This window comes from Malurus melanocephalus, unplaced genomic scaffold, assembly GCF_030028575.1.
Source record: "Malurus melanocephalus ecotype Western Australia unplaced genomic scaffold, MMel_1.1 scaffold_26, whole genome shotgun sequence".
Lineage (NCBI taxonomy): Eukaryota > Metazoa > Chordata > Aves > Passeriformes > Maluridae > Malurus > Malurus melanocephalus.
This window is the reverse complement of record NW_026623258.1, coordinates 2646989-2672049: the sequence shown is the minus strand read 5'-3', so window position 1 is coordinate 2672049 and position 25061 is coordinate 2646989. Positions and strand designations below refer to the sequence as shown.

The 25061-nt window shown below is 42.9% G+C and overlaps 1 protein-coding gene across 1 annotated transcript in view; it reads right to left on the bottom strand.

The window, feature by feature from the left end:
• The window catches only part of HS1BP3 (HCLS1 binding protein 3), a 50668-nt gene that overhangs the window by 8175 nt on the left and 17432 nt on the right, over positions 1-25061 (bottom strand). The window contains exons 4-6 of the mRNA XM_057390436.1: positions 24774-24993; positions 3926-4077; positions 3288-3423 (exon numbers count right to left, since the gene is read on the bottom strand). Coding sequence (XP_057246419.1) covers positions 3288-3423; positions 3926-4077; positions 24774-24993 — 508 coding nt within the window. The remainder of the gene's footprint in view (positions 1-3287; positions 3424-3925; positions 4078-24773; positions 24994-25061) is intronic.

Here is a 25061-nt window from a genome sequence, read left to right as displayed (position 1 = left end):
CAATTTGCTTCTCCAAGTGACAGAGGAGGCAACAAGAAGAGGTGCTGTGCTGGACCTTGTTTTCACAAACAAGGAGGGCTTAGAAAGGAATGTGAGCTCAAGAGCAGCTCAACTGCAGTGACCAAAAATGGTGGAGTTTGASTCTGTCAGGACAGTGAAAAGGGTGCTCAGCAAACTCACTACCCMGGATTTCAGGAGWGCAGACTTTGGCCTCTTCAGGAATCTGCTTTGTAGAAATTCCCCCATGGGATAAAGCCCATGAAATCTCCCATTACACTTACAAAGTAGTTGGTTCTTCTCAATGCTCGACACTCGTTAATGTAAAGCTGGTGATTCTATTTAAAACAATAATTCTCATTTCATGTGAGCAGGTATCCACAGAGAGCASAGTCTTCAGTTTGCAATGAGAACATTTATCAGATTCCCTTCTCCCTCGTGTTGTGACAAGCACAGCCCACGCACATTTTGCAAACTCATTTGTCTCCTTAACAGCCTCTGCCTCATGAGTTACAGTCACTGCTGAGGATTCACTGCTGTGCTGACACTGCTGTGGTGCTACTGCTGCTACAACCACTCAGGAACCATAAGGATCACAAAGGATTCGGCTGCTCCTGTGTTCTGCTCTGAACATTATCTTCTTCCCATCCCCCTCTGGAAGAAGGTTCTGCACTCCTCTGCCTTAGGCAGCTCTCTCCTATCCCTGCCCRTGATTCACAGTGAGTCAGACACTTCTCAGATCTACCACACACACATGAGCAGACCCTGAGGTACATGTGAATGCTCTCTACACCAGTGAAGAGCTCCCACATCTGCATTATTCACCTACTCCATTGGAGTGCAGTGAACATGTTCAGGTTTCTGGACCTACCACAGAYCTGCTGGTGCACCATTGCTCAGGACAGTCTCAGATCTTAACAAAATGTGTCCAGGCAAATTTTCTGTATGATATAATAGACTATGTCCAACAGACCATGATGTTTCCATTTCCTCTCATAGAATATCCAGCTCTAGCCCACTAAAGGAATGGGTTGTCACAGCTCCTATTCTAATCTGAGGACTGGGGAGAGATTTCTTCACCCTTTGGAAAAGGAGAGTAATTGTCAATATGTAGAGGACAAACATAAGACTTATTCTTAAGCCTCAAAATAAACTCAAGCTCCCATGCAAGGAAGATTGTAAAGTTCAYCTTATGCTCAACATTTCCTCACAACAAGGGACTACTGCCTGGAAAGAGACTTTGGCATTGCCCTGCAAGATCATTCAACACCTGTTTGGTGGAAAGGGGAGGTGGAAGATGATTCAAATGCTGCCTCTCTATTTATGAGACCTGACTGTTCTGGTGAAGCTTCCAGCTGAACAGAAAACAAAGGGCATTTTGCACAACCACTGGAGAAAGTTCAGCTATGGGATTTCAGCTGACTGCAGTGAATATGCACAGAGGGGAGATGAAGTGTTGCATTAGGTTAAAACTGCACCACTACTCCTCCTCCCCTCTTTGACAGCCGCTTTGATGCCTCCTTTACTCTCAACTGTCTTGCACTGAGTTCACCAGCCCTCTGATATGCAGGTAAYACCATGAATCGGGTTTACCATGGGAATTTCAGAGGGTGTTAAGTACCTGAACAGGTCAACAGATCCTGACCTATCTGCCTATACCTCTTGCACAGCCAGGAGTTGCCCCTGGATTCCCATAGCAACTTTCCCATTGCACCTCTGTCATGATTTTCATTATATATACAATATATATAATTATATATATTATATATATTTCATTCATGAATACTTCATTATATGTATTCATTTCTAATTGGATCTTGATAACCTGTCAACTACCGAAAGCACTGGGACAAATCACAAATAAATGAAAACTACAGGAATTTAAAAGAAATGAAATATTTTCCCATGGGTCCCCATAACYATTTGGGTATGCTGCTATTGTTGATCCCAAACAGATTTGAAAGCAAGGTCTACTGGTCTCAGAGCAGACTTCAGAGACCTTTCCTGAATGTATATAATCTAAAATACATTAACACAACAGATGGAGAAGTTCTCTCCAGTGGATAAAAAAGCAAGGACTGCACTGGAACACACACTTCTCCTTCAGTCATAGGAACATTCCAGATGAAGTGCTGTATGCTGAGATCATGAGCAGAGAAGAAAATAATGCAAGCACCTGTGTGTTTGCTCCCAATATACCACAGCCATGAAATCAGGTCATGTCCTGCCCCATCAGCTTCTATAAACATCAGGTGGGCAGTCAGAATGTATTGCAAGACAGCACACAGCCCAATTTAACCTTTGTTTAAACTAAGTCAGGTATTACTGCTGAGATAGCCAGCACTTTCAATAGAAAGCTGCAAAATTACCTACTTCAGGAGAGGTTTGAAACCACACACAGAGTCCCTCTCGTGGGTTTAGTACCTGCTGTGGAAATCATACATCCTAACAGGAGCTGGTTGACACAAATTAGCACTGGAGGCAGACTGGCCTCATCATTCAGATGCCAGCTTGAGACCCAGAAGGAATGAATTTGACTCATTACTGCAGCAAAGATTCCCTGTGTCTCTCCAAGCACTGATTCCCTGCTTTATCTCTTGAGGATTATCACTGCAGGCAAACCAGCCCTGTGAGAGAGAYRTCAGGGATAAAATGCATTATGTGCMRATGTGTGCCAGTGCTACACTATCAAGGGAGAAGCAATGTATTAAACCCTCCTGTAACTCTCAGCTCCAGCCCTCCTTTCCACTGGATTAAAAATTAAATGCAGAGTGATAAAGAGTCCTTTACTGCTGTGAAGGTATGCACAGGATCCCTCCTGGAAGCATGCATGGAAGTCTGTGAGCCATCAGCAGAAAATCATTCCTCCTGTGGCAAGAAGCCCTAATTTCAGGTCCCAGAAGCTGAACTGCTCTTTGTCCCTGGGCTTTGCCCCTCACTTTTCATAATGGAGGTCAGGCTCCCTGGGGATCATTTGCAGAAAGCAGAAGTGTCATGTCAGAAAACAAGAGTGAGACAGCACACCTTGGGCCTTCAGGACCCTTCCTTTGGAGTYACAGAATAATACCTTGCACCCTACCTTTCTCAAAGGGTGTTTCTAATTTCCTTTTTTTTAATGTGTTTGATTTCCAAGCTCCATGACGTACATGCTACATTTTACTTGTCTGTTCAAGTATTGATTACAGTTTCCATTCTGAGTATTTAAGCTTTTCCCCCAAATTAATCTCTTTCAAGATCTAAATAACATCTCAGACCACCTTCAACCTATATGACAGTTTTGAGGTGAGTACCTCAGCAGTTCTTCAGTGTCCTCCTCAGGATCCCTGCTCAGCATATCCTTGCTGTGCTCACAGGCAGCTGGCAGCAGCAGTGAGTCACCCAGTCTCACCACCCCACCGAGGTCTGGGTCTTCAAATAACTTCAGATCTAGAAAGAGGAATCAAAAATGTTGTCGTTAAATCATGCTGCACTAACATTAAAATGCCTGCACTAACACTAACTAGTAAATCTGGCTAGTGGGCTGAAAAAATAGACCATGTAGACAACTATTGTTTTACAAAGATTTCCAGTCCACAAAGTGCAGTGATACTCAGCACTCTCAGGACTCGGTAAATCTGSTTTTTCCTTGCACTCAGAAATAGGTCAAATCACTCTTGTTAGTGTGGCACGMGTGACAGTGGAGCAGTCAGCTCCCACAGACCTTAATATGCCAGCTCAAAATGTTTACTGAGAACAGCTATGGGAGCTACAGATCTCACTTGTTCTTTCTGAATGATTCTAGATGATTCTGCTCAGCTGAAGATTTCCTTTAACATTCCCAAGTCATTGTTTAGCCTGTATACTCTGCATCGCTATAATTTAAAGGCTCAGTGATACACACGCTTTGGATAAAATAATCTTTGTTTATACAAATATAAAACAGATTTACTCTCTTGCATCTTTCTTCTGGGACCAATTGATGAGAAATCTTTTTCTGGGCCAAAGAGTCCTTCATCTGGATCCACCTCCTCTTCAAAAATGGTTAATTTGGGCTTCTCTTCCTTGGCTGGAGGAGCCGGTGCCTTCTTTGCTTTTTTAGTTCTAAAACGTAAGAGAAAGTCAGCTGCAACTCTTCATTTAACAAGCAAGATTTACGACTAAAAAGTCTCAGAAGCTGAAAATAGATGGTGGGAGGCTACGAAAGGTTTAAACAAAGGTRCACAGGCATCTGTTAATTGCTGGCAGGAATTGGACACTGAGCTGGAGGCACTGCTGGTCTGACATTCTCTACCTGGACCATGTTGTGTGTTCTTAATTCCTGTCAAGGAGCCCAATGGGAATGGGAAAAGCAGAGCTAACAGTGCTGTCTGTGCAAACCACTACTCAGAAACATTTAAGCAGTTTTACTCCTCCCACACAGAAAGCTTAAAATAAGAAAGAAGATCAGATCCAGCAACACTGCTCGAGATAGACAGAAAGGGATGGTTTGAAATACAAAAGTGCAGGTTGGTTCATTGCACTGATCCCTTCGGACAGGTTTTTAAAAATCCCTTTGGCTCCATTTCCTTTCCAGTTCCTGTTGCTGTTTATGATTGCTGCATACTCTATTAATAAAGGTATCAGACACTCCCCTCATTTGCACACAGCTTAATCATGAAGAGCTGACTTCCATTCCAAGAGCAGAGTGAAAAGCACCTGCCTGTTGTTCACATACCCAGGACTCAGGTGCCACCAGCTGAAGCTACAAGGCAGCTCTCACAATAAGGCAGCTTGAATTATGAGGCAAACCAGATGGCATAGAAGAGAAAATTCAGAGAACACGAAAAAACCTTTGGGTGAGAAGTCCAATTCAAAACAGGCTGAAAGAGAAGCAGCCCTAGGATAGTATGCCCTTCCAAAGTAATTGYCATATTCCAGAGATCTTTACTCTCAGCAGTCCTGGCCCTGCAATTTCTAAGGCAGCTCCTCTAAGTGCCTTTTCCAACAGAAGATCTGATCTTCTTTGCAGAGAGCAGGTCAGGTTTCAGCCTAGAGCAAACCTGATTATCAGCACTTAACATGCCATAGTCATCAAAACTGAGAACAAGGTCAAGAGATTACACAGACATTCCAACTACATTAAAGAGTCTTGTAAAATCCTCTTCTTACTAYAGCTGCACAAAGAAGTGGAGTCCAATTCCAGCTATTTTCACAAGTTTCTTATCAACAAACTGGAACTCATGGATGGTATTACCTTGCTACCACCATTTTGTGGCAAATGCAGCCTAAGAGCAAGCCCCATGAAGAACTTAATTACTGCCTCATTTGGAAATACACCCCATTGGGTACACGAAATGTATCTACAGGTATCAGCAACTAGCTGCTGAACTATTTATGATGAAAACATTCATTTTAAAGCAGAATAAACTTTAATGAATTTCATTATTTTTTTTTCATTCATATTCATTAGGGGTATGCCTTGAGTAACTTCAGAATCTAAGCTACTTTTGAAAGCTCAGCTCCAAAGAACTGCTTCAAACTGAAGCATTTGTAAAAGACTCTTCTTCCAAAACCTGTCAAAATCTAAAGCTGTAATATATATAGGCAGCCTTCACCCATGATAACTACACAAACTCAAATTCACTACTTTATTAACTGTAGTAAGGGATCTATCACTCAAATGAACCTAAGCATTAAAGGAAAATATAAAACAAACAACAACAAAACCATAACAGTAGGACTGAGTCTTTCAGAGTTGACAAACTGATTTTAAAAAAGAATTAGTAAACACAAATAAATCCAATCTACTAGGGAAGAAGCAATCTTCATTTGCATAATTCATGACTCACTAAGTATTGTTTTGAGACGTGAATGACAATACAGATGAGGATTTGCCAGCCTACAGAATTCTTAAAGTCTCTGACAAGATCCCTTGTCCATTCAGAGAGTTACAACAGCTCTCCTGATGCATAAGAGCCCATCATGTAATTACATACATGAGCCAGCAGATTTCCAGCAATAGGTCTCCACCCAGTGAAGTTAGCAAGGAGTTTACTATAGTTAGCTCATGCATCTGCAGTAAACAGTACCAGAATGGTGGAAAACACCAAAGAAAGGGAAGAGAATCATACAGAGCGTCATAAAGAACAGCATGTGAAACAAAAATAATGGAACTGAAAGGTACTGGTAACAACCCTGGGTGCAGTGTGGCCACYAAACCAGCCCACAGACACGGCTTCACTTTCTGTTTGGCCAGGGGACTCCACTGGCACCTACAGGGCACAGGGACTTGCTGGGCTTGCCTTGCACTGGTAGGAACAGGAGGAAGTTGTTTTTCTGCCTTCAAATTCTCTCTTCMAGACTATCCTTCTAAGGAAGCCACAGTGGGACTGCCAAGTAATTCCAGCATATCCATACAGGACTCTGTTGAGGTCAGTCCCTAAGTGGGAAACAGGATTCCCACGGTTCTGTTTTTAGCTATGCCAGTCCAGACTCTGCAGTGCTGAGCAGAGGTTAATGGATGAGAAGGGGGGGGGTGTGAGAAGTTTCAGAGCCTGTCTGAGGTTCTGCAGCTGGCCTGAGTGTGCATCTGCCTGCCCACCCATCCTCTCTCTGCCTATTGGTGCTACCTCCCCATAAGCAGGGAGCAGGGACTCAGATGGAGCCAAACTCCATGTGAAGGTCCAAGCTGGCAACCACGCAGAGAAGCTGCAAGGACAGCTAATTTGATGATCATGATGTACCAGAGTGCCACAAACTTGTGCAGGAATGCAGAGTCTTTGAGGGAGACAGAAATGAAGGAACATTGAGTCTTCTAAAGTCTGCTCCAAAGTATTACTGTGCAAGCCCTGCACTTCATTAGCATTTTCTTCATACATCACGCTCACAACCTTGGCATCTGAYATTTTGAAACTACCAACATCCAGCTGGCAGAAGATGACCCATGTTATTGCTATTTCTTCATTTATGGAACAAGTGAACTTTTGGAACATCACTCTAGTGACTTTTAAAACCTTAACAAAAAAACAAACCAGCCCTAAAGATGACGTATCCTTTGTTCATCAGAAACTATTTACCCAGTTAAGTCCTACTGACTTCTACACAGGAAGCACTGTGAGAATAACTCTAATAAAACTCCTGTCTCCTTCTCTGACTAAAAAGGAGCCAAACTGCTCCTAAGTGACTGTACATAAAGACTGGCCTCCTAACTGAAACAGATCAAAACTGGATGAYTGAAAATTGGAGGATACGAATCTACCTAGTCAGGCTGCTGGAATACTAGAAAGTCCAGATGAGACACCTGGCTCCCAAATGATCCCCAAATCACCCATGAAAATGTCAACAAAACCCTGTATGCAAACACTTTCAAACCTCACTCACTTTGTGAGCACAGCTCTCCTGTTATTGTTTACTGACACTATGTAGGTCACTCATTTGGCAGCCTCCAGGTCTCACTGGCACAGCAACAATGCACAGAAGCTTTCTGGTCAGCTGTGGAAAACAGCAATAAGGATGACTAAGACACTCCAAATTCAGAAGATTTACAGACCTGTGCGTGTGACAGCTGTTTGTGAAACAGTGGAACTCCAGATCCAATGCTGGGTGACACTGGTTTAAATCACAGAACATGTCTACTTGTGCCCCATACAGAGAGGAGTCCCTGCCCCATGCTCACTGCTGGGTTAAAACAGGGAGTTTTGTTATCAAGAGCACGTGTAATCTCAGCACACAGGCAAAAGTTTTCAGATGTTACTATTCAGAAAATATGACCACTTCTTTTTTTTACAGAAATAAGATTATGCTCCAGGAAAGGGGTATTACAGTAATATCAAAAAAGACTTATTTAGAATATATATACTTATATTTTAGGTATCCATGGAATTTTACAAGGGAAGAACTCACTAATATAAATGGAGATCCCAACTCCCAGAAATCTATGTTAAAGCTCGAACAAAAGAGCTACAGCTAAAATAGCAGCAATATTAGCACATCTTCTTGAAAACCACATCTGAAAAACAAAGATCCTAYACACTAGTTCATGCAGAAAACAAAATGTCATCTGCTGCTTTCTTTTCACTCAACAGTGCCCATTTTCCAGAGCCGCCTGATAACAACAGACAGGACAAAAGGGGTCATTCTCATCTGCTTTGGCCAAGGGATGCCTGATAGAAATTTGAAGCCCATCAGCTGAACACAGCCTCACTCCCAAGCATTAAGCCACTATGACAAGTGCTGGCTGCAGGGATACTTTACCTCACACAGCAATCTTTTTCTTGTGGACATCACGCTAATTTACAGTATTTTAAATGGCTTTGGCATGTCCCAAAATAAGATAATGCTTAATTGATGGAATAAACCTCGAATTAGAAATCATTTGGAACAAKAGCATTCAGTTGCAGGCAAAGTTTGTCTGCTGCAGCTCCCAGATTAGGTCAGCCTTGGATTAGTGTTCCAGCAGAGCAACAGATGGAAAGAAAGCCTGAAGAAACAGATTTTCAAGAGTTCAGCCCCCATCCAGGGGCCTGCTTTTGTGGACAGATTTTTCTGAAGGGCTCAGAACTCAAGAGTACCTGGTCTTCCTAAACGAAGGCAAACTGTTTATAATCTCAAGTTTTCTGATTGTATAYTCTTCCAATGTAATTTGAAAGCAGAGGAGAAGACCACAGATGGACAACTTTTGTTTAGTACGCAGCTCATAAGCAGTAATCATAATACAGAAATATTTCCTAAAATGTTTTCAACTAAATAACTACTAAAGCACTCAGACACTCATAAGCCTGGTCAGGGAACTAGGGTTACAGAGTAGATTGCAAAGGAAGAAAATTAACAAAAAGGAAATTTCTTTATAGTTTTCCTCTGATTTTCTAGACTAAACCAGGGTGTAAGACTCACTGGAACAGTTAAGGACAAAAAAGGACAAGTTTCAAAACACAAGCAATTAAAACTGCAGTGGTTCAGACCAAGAGAGGCATAATAAAGTTGCCAATAATGATGTGAAAAAGCCAAAAATATTTGCTAGTATTTTGGGTTCAATCTGCAAAGCAGCAGAATGGTATATTCGGAGTTTTGACAACAGTGAAATGTTTCTTAAYAGTGAAATGTTTCTTATCCTAATACTCATGTTAATGATAAACATTTTCAGATATGCAATTCCAGGTAACAGGTACTAAGGCGTTTTGGAAAAATTGGGCAGGTACTTTCTGCATCCTGGATATAACACATCTTACAACTCTAGAGAGGTTACAGAGGGCCAAAAATAAAACTATTTTAGTAAACAGAAAAGTTTAAAAAGTAGAACACAAGCATGGGCCAGTGTATATTGCCTTGATGTTCAGTAAAATTATAGGAGGAAGGAATTCTCTGCCTATGAATTAGTAAAAGAGCTCACTACAAGGCAATCACAATGATGGCAGCATCAGCAATTTCTTCTCAAGAAACTTTCTTTTAACCCTATAAAATTACACTCTAAGAAAAACAATCCATTCTCTCACATTAATTATGATTATTACAGGTCTGTAGCTCCAAAACCAACAAATTCTTGAGTGAGTTCTGTATTGTATGCCTGTAAAGCGATGTCTATATGCCCTATAACTCAGCAATAAATTGTGCCACAAGAATTTAAATTTGATCACCGTAATGAAATCAACCTGCCAGCCAAAATCGGCCCTTTATGAGATATTCTTCACTAAATATCCTGAGCAGCTTCACAATCCAARTCACCCAACCTGAAACAAACAGTGTGTGAAAAAAAATTGCTAGTGAGCATGTTTTCTGCCTCGCTTTCAACAGATTTGGGAGCAAACACTTAAAAATAAGGCCTCACAAAGAGGGGATTAAAGGYACTGAAAGTATGCAATGTCATGCTGAGAATCCTTACAAGTAGCAACTAAAAGTGACAAATGCAAATAGCAAGCATTTTGGTGAAGTGACTGGTTTCTTCAACACTGAAATGGTGAAATCTGATCCCCTCCCCCCATGAATATATTACTAGCTTCTTGTTAGATCTGTTTTCTGAAAAAGCACTAAACATGTGAATAGTTGATACATCATTTTCAGATGTGTTGGGCACTCACACTTCATGGAACAACAGTCACAAAATGATTTGAGTTAGAAGGGACAATAAAGATCAGCTATTCCCACCCCCCTCCTGTGTACAGGGACATCTGTCATTAGGCTGCTCAGAGCCCAACCAACCTGGCCTTGAACACTTCCAGGGATGGGGCATCCACAGCTTCTCTGGGCAAGTCACCTGTGCCAATGTCTCAACACCTTTACTGTACTATCTCATCTAATTCTAACCTTTTCCAGTTAAAACTAAAAGTTTTAAAGTTTTAAGTATCCTCTCACTACAGGCCTTGGTAAGGTCAAATCAGCAGGACCTGCAACTGTTTGGTGCCTCCTTCGAAGAACAGACAGACTGACTGTAATCACTACCTCTATGTAAAATAAAGTTTTAATTTTAGGTTATTTAATCTTTACTTCCTCACAACAGAATGCTGTTCAGCCCCCTGGCCTCACACTGTGTTCCTCAGGAGGAGGCCACTTCCACTTTGCTGCAGCCTCACCTGAATTCCCTCCTCACCACATCCTAACACAAAATGGGTGTAAGAGCCCAGACTGCAGACACAACTCCAATTTTTCTCTGTCTGTGAACAGAAAAGCTTTAAATACGTTAGAGGATATTTGCATAAAAAAATGTCTGGCCTCTCTAATCCCTGACTGTTCTTATAAAACTCAGTCTGAAGGGTACCTCTCCTTTTCTTTGCATGGTAGCTGCACAGACCAACCCCTAGCCTACAGAAAACCTCTAGCAACCCGCACATGATGTCCCAATCTAAAATTCTGTCTGACATACCTGTCACAMCCCATCTAAAGAGCTTATGAAAAGCTTGAGAAGGGCCAGTTACCAAGGCAGTGAGCAGATTCCAGCAGCAGCCAAGCAGGATTTGCATCGACTCAAGAAGGGATGATGGAACTGAGACTGTACCCCACTGCCTTCCCTCCCCACCATCTTGCTGTTCACACAGGTCACTTCTTCCTCTTGGCTGTGCCATGGGTAAAACAAACCTCTCACCACAGCTCAGAGATGGCTCCACAGGAATTACAAGACAGAAGGACACAGTGAGACATTATCTGAGCTAAATGGCACTGCTGTTGCAGACATGGTGCTGTGTTTGGCTGCTGCCTCTCCTGCTGATCCTGAGATCAAAACATCTTCCATAAAAAGAGAACACAACTTTCCTGCCTACAGGTTTCTTGTGATTTTTTTTTTTTTTTAACAGAGGTAAGATAAAATTGCTCTGGGTGAAATATTCCCTAGGCCATGGATATACCTACTGCATGAAGCAATTCCACTTGTGATGTTGCAGACACTGCTGGAGGTCAGACTGTAGGAACAGTCACACCAGGGAGCACCCCAGAYACAAATTCTCCCTCCTAAGCAAGACACTGCGGCTCTGCAGAGATGGCTGCCTAGGGGCTGCTTTCTGCTGTAAGCAGAAAAACGGCTGACATAATTCTGCATTTTTAAATTGGATTCCTATTTATGATTTTATCGCTAACTAGCCTGATTTCTCAGCAGAGAAGCTTTTGCAAAGTCAGTATTTCCAGAGGCTGGGCACTGAACTCTGTATGCCTGCAGCTGGCTGTCAGKCTGGAGCGGGGTCCAGTGGGGAAGCACCACGAGCCCCTTGGGGAGCACAGAGGGAATCACTGGAACCTCCTAAGTGCCAGCAAGCCACAACACATGACTGAAAGAAGAAGAAATGAGTAGTCTTCACAAGTGTTCTGGCTTATGCATATGATCYAGCACAGTGCTGGTGTTATTTGGCAGCCATAATAATATTCCAAAATCATAACAAAATTCACTCCCCTCCTACTGGCAAAGAATCTCTGAACTCAGCTCAGCCAGAGTGACACTTGCTATTCCCACAGCACTCTTCAGAGCTGGCAGAGAGATGATCTCAGGCCTCCAACYAGTGTCTCACATCCCTAGAGGATTATGACTTGACACAAGCAACATGAGCCTGTAGATCCACACAACTGACTCCTTGCAGACCCCACTGCTTGTTTCTGCTCAGCCCCCTGATGATCTGCTCCTACCCACTGGCTCCTTGGGGCTGGCTGCATTAGAAACACTGAAGATTCCTGTGCTGTAAGGGATGCTGCAGGGAAAAYGGATCAGGGAGCACAGACTCAGGGTAGAAATGCTGGTAAACATCTCAGGCTCTCATATCCCAGACAATGTGAGACCTCAGGCTTGTGTGGGAACAAAAACCAACAAATGTAGAGCTCCATCAGCCCAAGGAGTGCCCTTTCCAGACAGCTACTGGTCACTCACAGTGTGATGGTGGACTGCTAAATTGATCCTTTGGGTCAGTTTGCTGACTCACAAATCCTAAGAGCATTTAAAGAACATTAAAGCTCTACACTGTGAAGAATCTTGTGCCATGTAGTAAGTTTGAGATGTGAGAAATTACCTGAGGTTTGGTAAGGAGGATTTTTGGTTGAATACACGAGGGGGAGCAGAAATTGTATTACTGATTTGTGTCAGTAAGAGGGACTAGTGGAAAAGGGCTGAAATGATGCTGATGAAAGCAAGGGAGTAACAATTACAAGTACCTGCACAATGTTTTAAGCTTTTACTCCCTAGTGTTACAGTGGCTATAGTAACCTGGAGAAAGAATGATGATTTCAGACAGAAAACACATACCCAGGGCATTTCAGGATTTGGATCCATAAGCAGAAATGCTACAGCAGACGTTTCAGGTGCCACATGGCCAGGACAGAGAACAAACACTGCAGGGTCAGTGTGGCTGTAAACACAGCACATCAAACATGGCCAAAATATTGACTCCCAGAGCTGACTTGTTCCCATAGCTAAGCCCCTCCATGCTGCCCACCCAACTCCCGGCCTCACTCCTGTCTCTCTTCATCTTCCTTTGCTCTTCCAAGAGAGGACAMYAGTACCTGCTGTAYTGGGTTTGCATGGSAARGTTTYRGTAGCAGGCAGGAGCTACAGGGGTGGCTCCTGTGAGAAACTGCTGGAACCCTCCCCATCTCTGAGAGAGCCAGTACCAGCCAGCTCCAAAAGGGACTCCTCACTGGCCAAGGCTGAGCCCAGCAGTCATGGTGGTAGTGCCTCTGTAATAGTAGAGATAAGGGGGCGAAACTATTCTGCAACTGCAGCCAGCAGAGAAAGGAATAAGAATGWGAGAGAAACAGTCCTGCAGAAGCCCAGGGCAGAAAGAAGGCAGAGAAGATGCTCCAGGTGCCAGAGCAGAGATTCCCCTGCAGCCCCTGGTGCAGCCCCTGGTGAGGCAGCTGTGMCCCTGCAGCCCTTGGAGGTCCACGRGRATGCAGAGATYCACCTGCAGCCTGTAGGGATACCAGCATGGAGCAGGTACATGCCTGAAGGAGGCTGTGACCCTGTGGAGATCCCACACAGGAGGAGATTTATTGGCAGAACTTGTGACCCCATGGGGTAAGAGTGTGAAAGGTCYTCCTCTGAGGAGGAGGAGCAGAGACAACATGTGATGAAGTGACCCCAGTCCCCATTCCCCATCCTCTTGCACTGYTGGAAGAAGTAGAGAAAATCCAGAGTGAAGCTGAGTGTGGGAAGAGGGAGGGGTGAGGGGAAGACATTTTATAATTCAATTTTATTTCTCATTATCCTACTCTGATTTGACTGGTAATAAATTCAGTTCATTTCCCCAACTGAAGCCTGTTTTGCCCGTGACCGTCACTGGTGAATGATCTCCCCTGTCCTTATCTCAACCCASRAGTCTGTYATTGTAATTTCTCTCCCTTGCCCGGCTGAGGAGGACAGTGACACAGAGTRGCTTTGGYTGGCACAGGGTGTCCWGCCAAGGTTAACCCACTACACCTGCCAGTGGTCTCTCAGAGGCAGGGAAAGGTTTTGAGGCTGCCCAACTGGCAGAATTCCACAGCAGAGGTGCCACGGGCCCAGGAGGCAGCATACACACCTACCCTGCCGAACAAAAGGGCTGGTGCAGGACTGTATCAATACTTCAGAACATTTGGCCTTGGTCTTCCCTTGTTCTATGTGGCAYTCTGGAATGAATGCTTATTCTGCATCTGGTTTTAAGTTCAAAGTGCTTGAAATGAAATGAGGGATGTGCTAGAGTTCTGCAAAGTCATAGCCTGAAGTGGCATTAATGACATGCTTTGGGAACAGAACAAAGGCACAGGCAGGTGTTTGAAGGAGCAAAGGCTGGTGAGAGGACTGCACATGGAGGCAAGATCAATGCCCACATCACCTTCCAGAAATGGTCCTTGCGAGGGGTTCTGGGTACCAGCCCCTTCCAGGAAGAAGTGACAAGCAGAGAGCAGAAAGGAGACTGCTGCCCTTTGCCATGTTGTCCATTTGGCTGCACGGTTTAAGGACACCTTGGCATCTYTTATAAAATCCACCAGCAGCACACAATGGCACCATGACGGGATCCATCCTGTGAGCTAAGGGTGCAGTGCTAACTACAGCTGGAAAAGGACTGGCAGACCAAGGAAGTTCGTCCATGAGAGTAAGGGATACAAGAAGCTGGGTAACATCTCCAGCACCWTCTCCCAAGGGCAACTAAACCAATATATACTGTCATCAAACTGCAATGTTTGGATAGGCCCTGAACACCTCACAACCTTTCAGAACTCACTCTCTCTGCACCTCTGCATGACAGGGCATGCCAGCACTGTTCCTTTACAGAGCAGAAATGAAACGTGGTCCTGAAAACCAGAAATGMACTATCTGCAGCCTAAACAGGATATCTTTGAAATGAAGAATTGAAACTAATTCTCCTGATATCTTGGCCCACAGCTCTGAACCACGTGCTTCTCCTTCCTGTTCCAGCACCCTGCATTGTGTGGCACTGCCCTTGTCTCTTGGCAGCACCACTGAACAAATAAAAAGAACTCCAGTGAGGTCAGGGCTCGGTGTAACAGCCCCTGAGGGAGGAAGTGAGGGTTATCCCTCAGGAGCCTCTTGAGGACACATTTGTTTTTTTTCATATTACAGGAACAGTTGGGGCCATGGCTCTGTCACTCATAGCCAAGAGGAGAAAGATGGATGATTCAGGAACAAGATTCCAGGACAAGGCTTACATACAACAACAGCCTATGCTGGCAGATAACCCATCACACAGATGAAAAATGAAATGTCTGTTGCAAACAGGTCTAGATAATGTTATAAGATGGTTTTGAGGGCATGACACCATGTTTTTTGTTTAATGATGCTGTCAAGTATGCCTCAGATGCTATAGTAGACAAAAAGCAATAAAGCAAAGAAGAGAGAAGCTTGGAGGTCTTCCATCCAAGCCACTCCAATCTGTTTGTGTACCGTGACAAGTAAGAAGCAGTTATTACAGCAAATCGCGGTTCAGAGAGCAGACCTCAGAAAATAACCTATACTAGTGAAAATCAAAGTCAAGACCTTTTCCAAGGCATCTGATACACCACAGCTCACACCCACAGGGCTGAACTCTCTTAGAGCCCAGAAGAGGCTGCACTCATCCAGTCCAGGGCGAGCTCCTGAGCTGTGCCACCACTCACCAGAGTGCCAGCTGAGAGGAGCCAGACCCATCCTTGATGCAAAATGCCCCTGGGGGTTTATGGCCACCATCCTCAGGTGCCAGGCATACACTCAGCACTGCCTGCACCTCAGCACTGTCTGCACTACATGGCCCCAACAGCTTCAATCCYGACTCCTAAAAATGCAGGCAACAAAAGGCCAACAAGAGCAAATTAACGTGGTGAGTGCTTGGGCTGGGGTAACAATGCACAGTAACTGCCTCGTGAGTTTTCAGCATGCTCCCTGGCATGAATTTGGCTCAGGCTAATTATTGCTTTCCCGAATGATGCCTGGATAGAGTTTAGGGGATCAGTACAAGCTTAGGGCCCTTCCTGTTTTGGACAGGGCCAGCTTGCTCTGGGGAGCGGAAGGATTTAGCTGTTGGACAGAAGCTATTTTATTCTAGTTGGCAAAAGCAACACTACAGTTCCTGTGTGCTTTTATTTACTAGTCTAGCCACAGTCAAACCACCTACCACAGCTGTGTACTTCACTGTCATAAAAAATCTAACTCTCCCTATGATCTGGACATGACTGGGCATCTCAGGCAATATGGAAAGAAACAGTTTGAGTCTTATCCCAAATGTATAGAAGGTAATGGAAAGCCAGTCTTTTGCTTCAATGAAAATGGTCATTAACAACTATCTGAATGCCACATTTCTGTGCAAAGGGAAACTCTTCCCCCGGCAGATCTACAAAATCTATTTTATTCCTTTTACTAAAGGGATAATGGAGAAATCTAACTTTTAAGTACTCYGATATGGCCCAAGAAAATCAAGTGSAGAATGAAGAGCTGTTGAGTCCCAGATGTGTCTGTCCTTAGGGCCATTTCTTTTTAATTGACACTTCAGATGATTCCAGACCTGACCAAATGCTGCAAAGGGCASTAGTAAGAGATGTGATCCCCAGGTGTGTTAATTAGTACCAGTATATAGTTATATAGCTAAATCAKGCATTTGTGGCAAAGTTTTACAGATTGCTTTCAAAAATGGTTTTCCAAAAGCTAATTCTTTGATCCTTTGAAATGAAGCAGAAATGTCTGCAGCAGGTCCACGGGGAAAAGGGAACAATGGTTTTACTGAGTCTGCTGAATTAGGAATCTGACAGCATCAGATGAAAGGAAAAGCAAGTCTTCCATCTCGACTTAAGAACACATTCACCCCAYGGACAGCTTCTTCTACAGCCAAAAATTCAGTTTTGCTCAGTGAACAGTAAAGCAATAGGGCAGCTCTGAATCTATCCCTCATTAGCAGTCTGTCTCATCTATGAGCAGTTCCCTGCATCTGTCGATTAAAGATTTCCCCAGCCTTGGTGAAAGGAGCAGGATCATCGATGAGGTAATGCTTTTTTATTCTAATTAAGGACTTGAGTCATCCTATTATTGTAGAGTCCATGAAACAAAACATGTTTAAATCTGCCCAATTACATCATGTTCAATCCTCTTCCAAAGCAGAAGTGAAAAAAAGACACTTTTGATTCTGTATAGTCATAAATTTGTCCTATAGCCTCCCTAAAGGATCTCCTGCCTCCTACTCATCCTGTCTCAGTTAAGTGAGGACTTGCTGGATAWGCCTGCAGAGCAGCTCACAGCAGCTCCTGAACACTTTCAGTGCTGCCTAGCTCTGCTACAAATGCCTGCACGTCGCTGCCAAACAGGAGGGGGGAACCAAAAGCCAAGAGTTCACTCAGAGGACTCTGGGAATTATTTGAAAGTTGGTGCCAGCTAGTGGCAATGGCATTTCATTCCAGTTCCCTGATATTAYTTGGCTCTATAGTTCTTCTGTATACAGAAAAGTCCATGGTAAGCTTTATTCCTTTAGTACATCRTAAACAATGAACCAGGTCTGTTAAAAACCCCGTGAAATCATTATTAAAAGCAGACCATCTACTTTAGCAATCTGGTCAAATTCCAAGCTGGATATTTGCATTTACATTRGTGCAATTCCCTCTGCATTCCAGTTGAATTAAGTGTTCTTCACTTGCAGAGGCTGCAATGAAGTGTTGCATGAAGCAATTAAGTCCTTGCTGCATTTTACCCCAGGTGTAGTTACATTTGTGTTCTGCTTGAAAACACCACCGGATGGTACACACAGCTGCAACACTACACAGACTAGAGAGCTATTTTCAGCCCTTTGGGCTTCAGATGATGGCATAAACACAAATTAACTATTTATAAAACCCATTAAAGTATATTCAGTGTTCTAATCAGAAAGAAAATGAAGCACATTAAAATAATTACTTAAACTCTTTCCCAAAGGATCTTCATATTCCAGCTATGTATGTACTGGAATCACTCAAGCCAGTCATGACAGAAACATACCACTGAACTTTAAGCCAGGCAATTGCTTAATAACCTGGGGAAATAATGACTGCATAATCTCATGGGACCAAAAATCYAACACTAGACAGGGAAATATGAATGCAGATAAAGACAATAGCTGGCACAGGGAGGACAGCTGTTTTTTTTTTTCCTTAGGTCAGGGAAATGACTATTTCCAAAATAAAAGAAAACATAGAGCAGCCAGCTTTAGARCTGTGAGTTGTGTATCCATTCCAAACCTCTCTGACAGTGTGGGTTCCCTTGCTCTGATCCCAAGGTAGAGTTCTTTCTGACTGCCAGGAGCARACATAGCAGCAATCACCTGTGCAATATGCTCTCCTTAAAGAGTGCTAATGGATAGAACATATGTCACCTACAAGTCCAGGAATTACCCAAAAATCTCAATTTTCCTAAGCATAATTCCATTCAGTCTGCCCTCCCAARGAAAAGCCATGAGAGAAGAGGGCCAAGTTCTTCACATATCCAGCTCGATTTCCCTAGCTGGAAAGTACAGCTAGGAAAGGGACTGTTCCAGCACTTGGAGCCACAAGCCTTGGTTGAGATATACCAAAAGAACAGTTTTCTTCCACTCAGAAGACATAACACAGAAGGAATATGGATGATTCCRTGAAATCTGGCAGCTAAACATGGTTCCATTTTCCACTGTTTTCTTTCAATCACTTGTAACCTTCTATTTGTGGGGGCACAGCAAGATTTACAGTAAGGCAACACATTGGAAGCTGTTTTCAGGAGACAGGATTGGCAGCAGAAGACAAAGGAAGCMCACTGCATGGGAAACACCACTCACAAAGCACCTATAAAAACAAAAATGTTCAGCAGAGACAAACTGGAGGGACTGAATTCCTGCAAGGAGAGCATCCCTGCCAACCTGCTTTACTCCCTAGCCACTAAATTAAAACAAMTCTGAGGAGAGGCTACAAGGTTGCCCCTAAAAAAGGTTAAGCCCTGACAATTTATAAAAAGTGAGTGAGGCTTATCAGTTAATTGGGTRGGTAACACAGAATTTTTGCTCTCTTTTCTTCTTTCCTCTCTCTTTGATGGAGAAGAACACYATACCAGACTATATCCCTGGTTTTCAGAAAAATTTCATCTGTCAGTAGAAGACCAACGGGGTTGTTTACTGGGATGTTGCGAGTTGCCAATCTGACAGCAGCTGGATTGGAATTGTGACAAATACTTGGTGTCACTTGGCAAAGTGATGGTCAAACATGCCTTGCAACCTAAGCTTGTGACTCGACAACTGACAGAAAATAAAGATTTGCCTGTTTAAATCTCTGAAGGCTTCACAGCTGTGAGCATGGATACACACATTGCTCGGAAAACAAAGCTCTATTTTCTCATTCATTGTTTTGACTCTCTGGATTTTATTAAAGAAAAGATAATTTGTATCTTCTCTCTTCTTTAATGTTTTGACACCTTCACTCTCTCTTTGCTGACCAGGACAAACAGACAAGTTGTTTTATGCTGTTCATAAATCCTACTGGATTCAGARGGGAAGGCAAACATGTACCTGGCTGGACCAAAAGGCAGCTGTGAATTTGTGAGTGGCTGAGGAGCAGGATGCCTGAGGAGTGGCAGGAATACAACCCTGCCAGCAAGGACCAGAAGGCACAGCAGCTGAACACACATTTTGACGAGTTTACCCCAGACCATCTGTCCAGCAGACAGCAGCTGTGCTACTACACCACTCCAGCCTGCAGAAATTTTCTTCCTTGGAGGGGAAAATCCATAAGCAAGTACTCTGCCTTCACCTATTACAGTTCTGGGCACTCCATCACTAAAACCACTTGGAAAGATACTAAATGCAGGATTCCCCTTAAGCCAATTTCTGCCTCTTCATCAGCCATTCTCAGCTGTCCAAGGTTCCTGGCAGGGGAAACAAAATCAAATGTTGCCACTCATTTCTTCCCCAAAGACAGGCTGAGGCCATTCTAGGCTCCTCTGCCACAACAGGGAAAAGGAAAGTGAGCACTGGGATCAACAACTCAGGAGCCAAACTCTAGCCTGGGAAACACAAAGGTGTAGGATGCAACCCAGAAACAACTCCTGGCTTGTGTGCCAGCTTAGCTCCTCCTGCAGCCTGCCTGGCTCTGCAGGCTCTGGCAAGGCCAGGGCTGGCTCCTGGCTGCTCATTTCCTGCCAATCTGCTGCTCTAAGCCATCAYCCATTTTATTTACAGCCAGGAAAAGCACCAAATGCTTTAATAATCTCCTTACCAACTAAACCCAGCAACAGCAAACCTCCAGCATTGAAGGTGCTTGAGCTCAACTGCAGCAACAACCAGTTATGAGGATTTTAAAAGCCCAAAAGGATTGCACCCAGAAGGACAGCCCTCACCACCCTCACCTTCCTAATGTCAGGACTTTGCTGTATCTGGGTTTAAGCACAACAGATGCAAAGTTTCCACCTACCCACATGTCTGTATTCCACAGGAAAGACACAAATTTGGATGAGGAGAGCCATGAGGGGAAATCCTCTGAAACAATGGTAAAGGCACAGAGACAGAAACWCTCCAGGACCAATGAGGAGATAGAAGAACTCTTGCTTAGGGAATACTCACCTCTGTGCAGATTGCCAGGAAAAACCCATGCCTGAGGAAATATATGCTGTCACTGACAGATTTAGGGAGGCAAAGGAAAAAGGACGGAAGGGAGGAACTGTGTGGAGGAGAGGCTCCTGCGAGGACTGCAGAGAACTGATGAAGACAGGAAAAGAAAAGCACAGGAAAAGGTGGGTTCTCCCAAAGTGGCGGACAAATATTACCTCAGAAGTTAATTGCAGCTGAAGAAATGCATGCACTGGAAGGGCTGCTGCATATTTTAACCCATGAGGCAGCCACACTCCTTTTGCAAAATTGTTGCTTTGTTCAGAGAAGCTGGTTTGCAGTMATTTTAATCAGCTGCTGTCTGAGGTGTTTTGGAATGAACTGAATACAAGTACTAAATTCAGTTGTTGTAACTACAACTATGCTAAAGCTCTTGGCTTCAATATATAAACAGTAAAACTGTATTTCATCCACAGAGGAAGAAGACAAAACCCAATTCAGTTACCATGATGTGTTTTTAACTTGTTTYAAGATTAAGACCTAGAAATGTGAACTTGATCTTGCTCAGATTAAGTAAAAAARTCCACAACTGGATGCCTGAATTCCCTACAGAAAGCCAAGCCCTAAGGAGCCTTGAGGGCAGAGTAGAACCCCCTGCAAATGAGACTAGCCACACAGTACTATTTTGCAATTTATGAGGAAAATCCTTTAAAATACAGCATTGTTAAAAGATACTGCACCTCTGAAAATCCCAATACAAAAGCACCATGGTACCATATTAAGGATTTAAAAAYATGTATCTGCAAATGTTGAGCTATATGGAGTTAAAGAAGAGAGATTAAGAGTGATGACAAAGATACGTCAATACACCTAATATCGTCCCTACAAAGGGGAGTTAAATATGTATCTGATTTCCTACTTAAAAGGGAATTTAAACATTTCAACAAAGGAATATGATAATGATGGCTCAGGAGAAAAAAAACAAACAAAAAAAGAGATGCTAACTTTAATAAAAATGTTATGAGAGTCTTACAGTAGCTTACAAGTAGTAAGAAAAGTAAAAGGGAGCTAAAAAGCGTGCCACTACTAAAGTATACTATAAAAAAGTGAGTATACTATAATTCATTCCCGTATGCAGAGCTGATATCAAAGAATGGTCTTTCTCTGTATTAGGAGTGCTTGTTCTTACAGGACCTCTATATTCWGTCCAAAGCTGAAAAGATTTCTACAAATGTCTAGGAAAACTTGCAGAGTAACTGCTGACAACACACTGGAATAACAATGCTCCAAATTATCAAGAAAGGTAGAAGGTGAAGAGAAGAAAACATACTTCAACAAATTTCTACACTGCATGCCACAAATGTAACCATTTTGAGTACCTTTTGTTCTAGGAAGAACCAGGCTTCGGAGGTAAAAAATACAAAGGAGAAGGGGTTAAAAGATGAAAACTTAATAAGAAATATGTATTGTTTTTGACATGTTCCTGATTTGGACAGTAAAACCACCAGTTTTTCTCTTGTTAAGAATGTTAGAATCACCCTGCTAACACAGAGAGACAGCTTTGAGACATAAGAACCAYATAACAGAGAAACACTAAGTTTGTGGAGCATCATTAATACCCACAAAAGATGAAGAGCTGAATTGGCTGACTTGGCAAGTGAGTTTGCCACCTGACATCAAAGAGCAATTCAGACATAGCCTTGAATGTGAGGAAGAGAATCAGCACCACTGGGATGTCTCTTCCAGGTAAAAGGGGCCAGGCCATTATGAGTGCCCACCTGAATGACCACCAGCAATACAAAACCAGAAAAAATACTTAGTTTAGTATTTTACCCCTTAGGGTAAAATACTAATACTTAGTTTAGTATTTTACCCCTTAGGCCAGGATATTTAACTGGATATTGGGTGGTTCAGTAGCACAGCAGCAGTGCTGGGCCAAATCCAATTCGCAGCCTTCTGGCCAGGAGGAGAAGTTGTTACCAAATGAAGCGTGCTGACAGCATATGGAGGCCTGTGCTACYGGAGCAGTTTCATCCTCATCCAGAAAGCAAAAAACCTGTAAGATTATGCCAAACACATGATTCAATTTAGGTTGGAGCTCTGCTGCTCAAAACATTCTGGCCACCACTACTGCACAGAATGGACTGGCTTGTTTCAGCTGACTCTRCATCTTTTCAAAGGTTTTTCAGAGAGGAAAGGAGCATGGATGKTTTTTTTTTCCTTTTTAACCTGAATTTACTAGGCACTAGGGGACAGTTTACTACTAAACACATTAATTTATCTGGATCACCTCTTGTTTATTCGTTCCTATCCTGAAGTAACTTCAAGCACTAAAGCTGTGAGGCTGCAGCTCCCTCTTCAAAGCATGAAAGCACATTTTAACACACATTTTAACAGGCGTAGAAGCCACCCTAAAACGGTCCCCCAAGAACTGCCCATCCACTGACCATTACTGCCTTTGGCCTCTCACCTAGACACCTCTTACTGGATGGCACAGACCTGGGATACAGTGCTGATGTCCAGTCTGATCTCCACTGATGTGAGCTGAAAATAACTTCCATGGAAGCAGGATGAGTTACAGGAGAACAGTGCCAATCTAAAATCCAACTCAGAATTCTCATTTCCACTTGCATATTTTTGCCCCAACACTGTGAGAGCGTTTACATGTGTCCGTGTACATGTGAGAGTCATAATAATAATAATAATAAAGAATATATCTRTGGAGATTTCTTTTATAGAGAACCRACCACTGGTTTAGAGWGARAAAAAAMCAGGCTGCATAGCWTGTCAGGCTGCAGCTCTATCCCAGTGAAGACCATACTTCTTATACAATTGAAGTTATTTTGATTCTGAAAGAATTCTGTTCTCAGAAGGAATGGAACCAATAAACTAAAGGAGGCTTAACTACCAGATCTTGYCATCCTTCAATGCATTAAAAGACCAAAAATAATCAAGATTTTCAAATGTCAAACTGTTCAGAGCAGAAAAGCAAACTTCTTGCTTGTTTTGGCATAGCAAGCTCTTTAGAGCTTCTGCTTGTTTTAAGTTCAAAAACACAGCACTGCATTTGCTAACCCAATGGATCATTTTCCTATCCAAAAAAGGATAGCTGCTTTTATAAACATACAACTAAGGACCCTTTTGTAGGAAGCAATGCTTTATCTAACTTCTCATTGTAAATAGTTACTTATATTTTTAAACTCTTCTGCAGCARAAGAATAATTTTGATGCTGAGTAATTCAGCACATTTTGTCAAAAGAGTGATATGCAATGTTGTCTAGTGACATTTAAAGGATTAAAGACTTCATGTAAAAAGGGAACAACATCTGGACATCTACAACTAAATACGATTATTATAGCAGAAGCAAAGTCCAAATAGTGCTTCCAGTATTAACMATCTTATTTGACCAACATTAGTGTAGGAGACTCCAGCTTAGAGCCTGGAGTGAATGATCCCCTGGAAATTAATGTCGGTGGGCAACACCAAGAGAGGGGTCTGGCTTGTTACTATCAGTTCCTGCCTATTGCTATGAAGAAACATTCTGAAAGCACAGTCTAGATCCAAGACAAAGAACATTCAGTAGTGGCAAGTGACTCTGGGTGGCTGAAGCCATCCAATTGGCTCAGTCATTGCTTACTGAAGATGAAGAATAGCCAAGCCTTATCTACTTGGACATCAAAAGCCTGAGATGCCCTAAAAAGTAGTCAATACTCATGATCCCAGCCACTGAAAARCTAAATTTGCTTGCAGACTTCAGTAGTTACAAATGGTTTGAAATTCAGTGAGAAAATTCATCTTGAAGTGAAGAAAATAACTCTAAAAAATTAATGGACAGGTAAACAAACCCAGATACTAATATCAGGAAGCTTTGATTCAATTACTGTTTCTCAAGCTGTTATTGCTTATGCCTTAGTGGYATTTAGCATGTGACACCTTCAGCCAAAGGAAAAAGACAAGAAAAGCCACAAGTGAGCTCAAAAGCAGTTCCAGACACTGTAAACAGTGTCCAGGGCACTCCAGAACGGCACATCCAGCAGATGCTGGAGGGTTGTTGCTTTGTGGTAGAACCTTGCAGTGCCAGCAAAGTATCCTCTGGAGCTGGGACTGTTATCAAGGCATTCACAATGTCCTTGTCACTGGATGTCTTGGCATGCYCTGAAGAGGCACCACGAAGTCTCTTCCCTCTACCAAGGCATCTCATTCATGAACTGCAGAGAGCCCTCCTCTCCCGTGAAATTCAGCTGAAAGTGGTCAGTGTAATAAAATGCTGGCATGAGGGGACAGTGACATACARCAGCCTTGTTTAGAAAAGCTAAAATCTAAATACCTAACTTAAAAGATTTTCACCATACCTGATTATACCAAGAGGGTCTAAAATTTCCTCTTCTTCCTCATCTTCCTCTTCTTTTTGTTCCACTTTTTTGACATTTTCTACTGATAAAAGCTGTGAGATTAAGTCAGGTGTCTTCTCCTCTTTGAAAAAATCCAATACCTCATTTTCTTCCTCTTCTTTATCCTTGTCATCAGGCATGTTTTCACCCTTGAAGTCAATGGCACTGGAAGATTTTGTTCCTGCAAAACACAGTAATGGATGCAAAACTGAGTACACAGGATAACAACGACAGGGTTTTTTATACCTT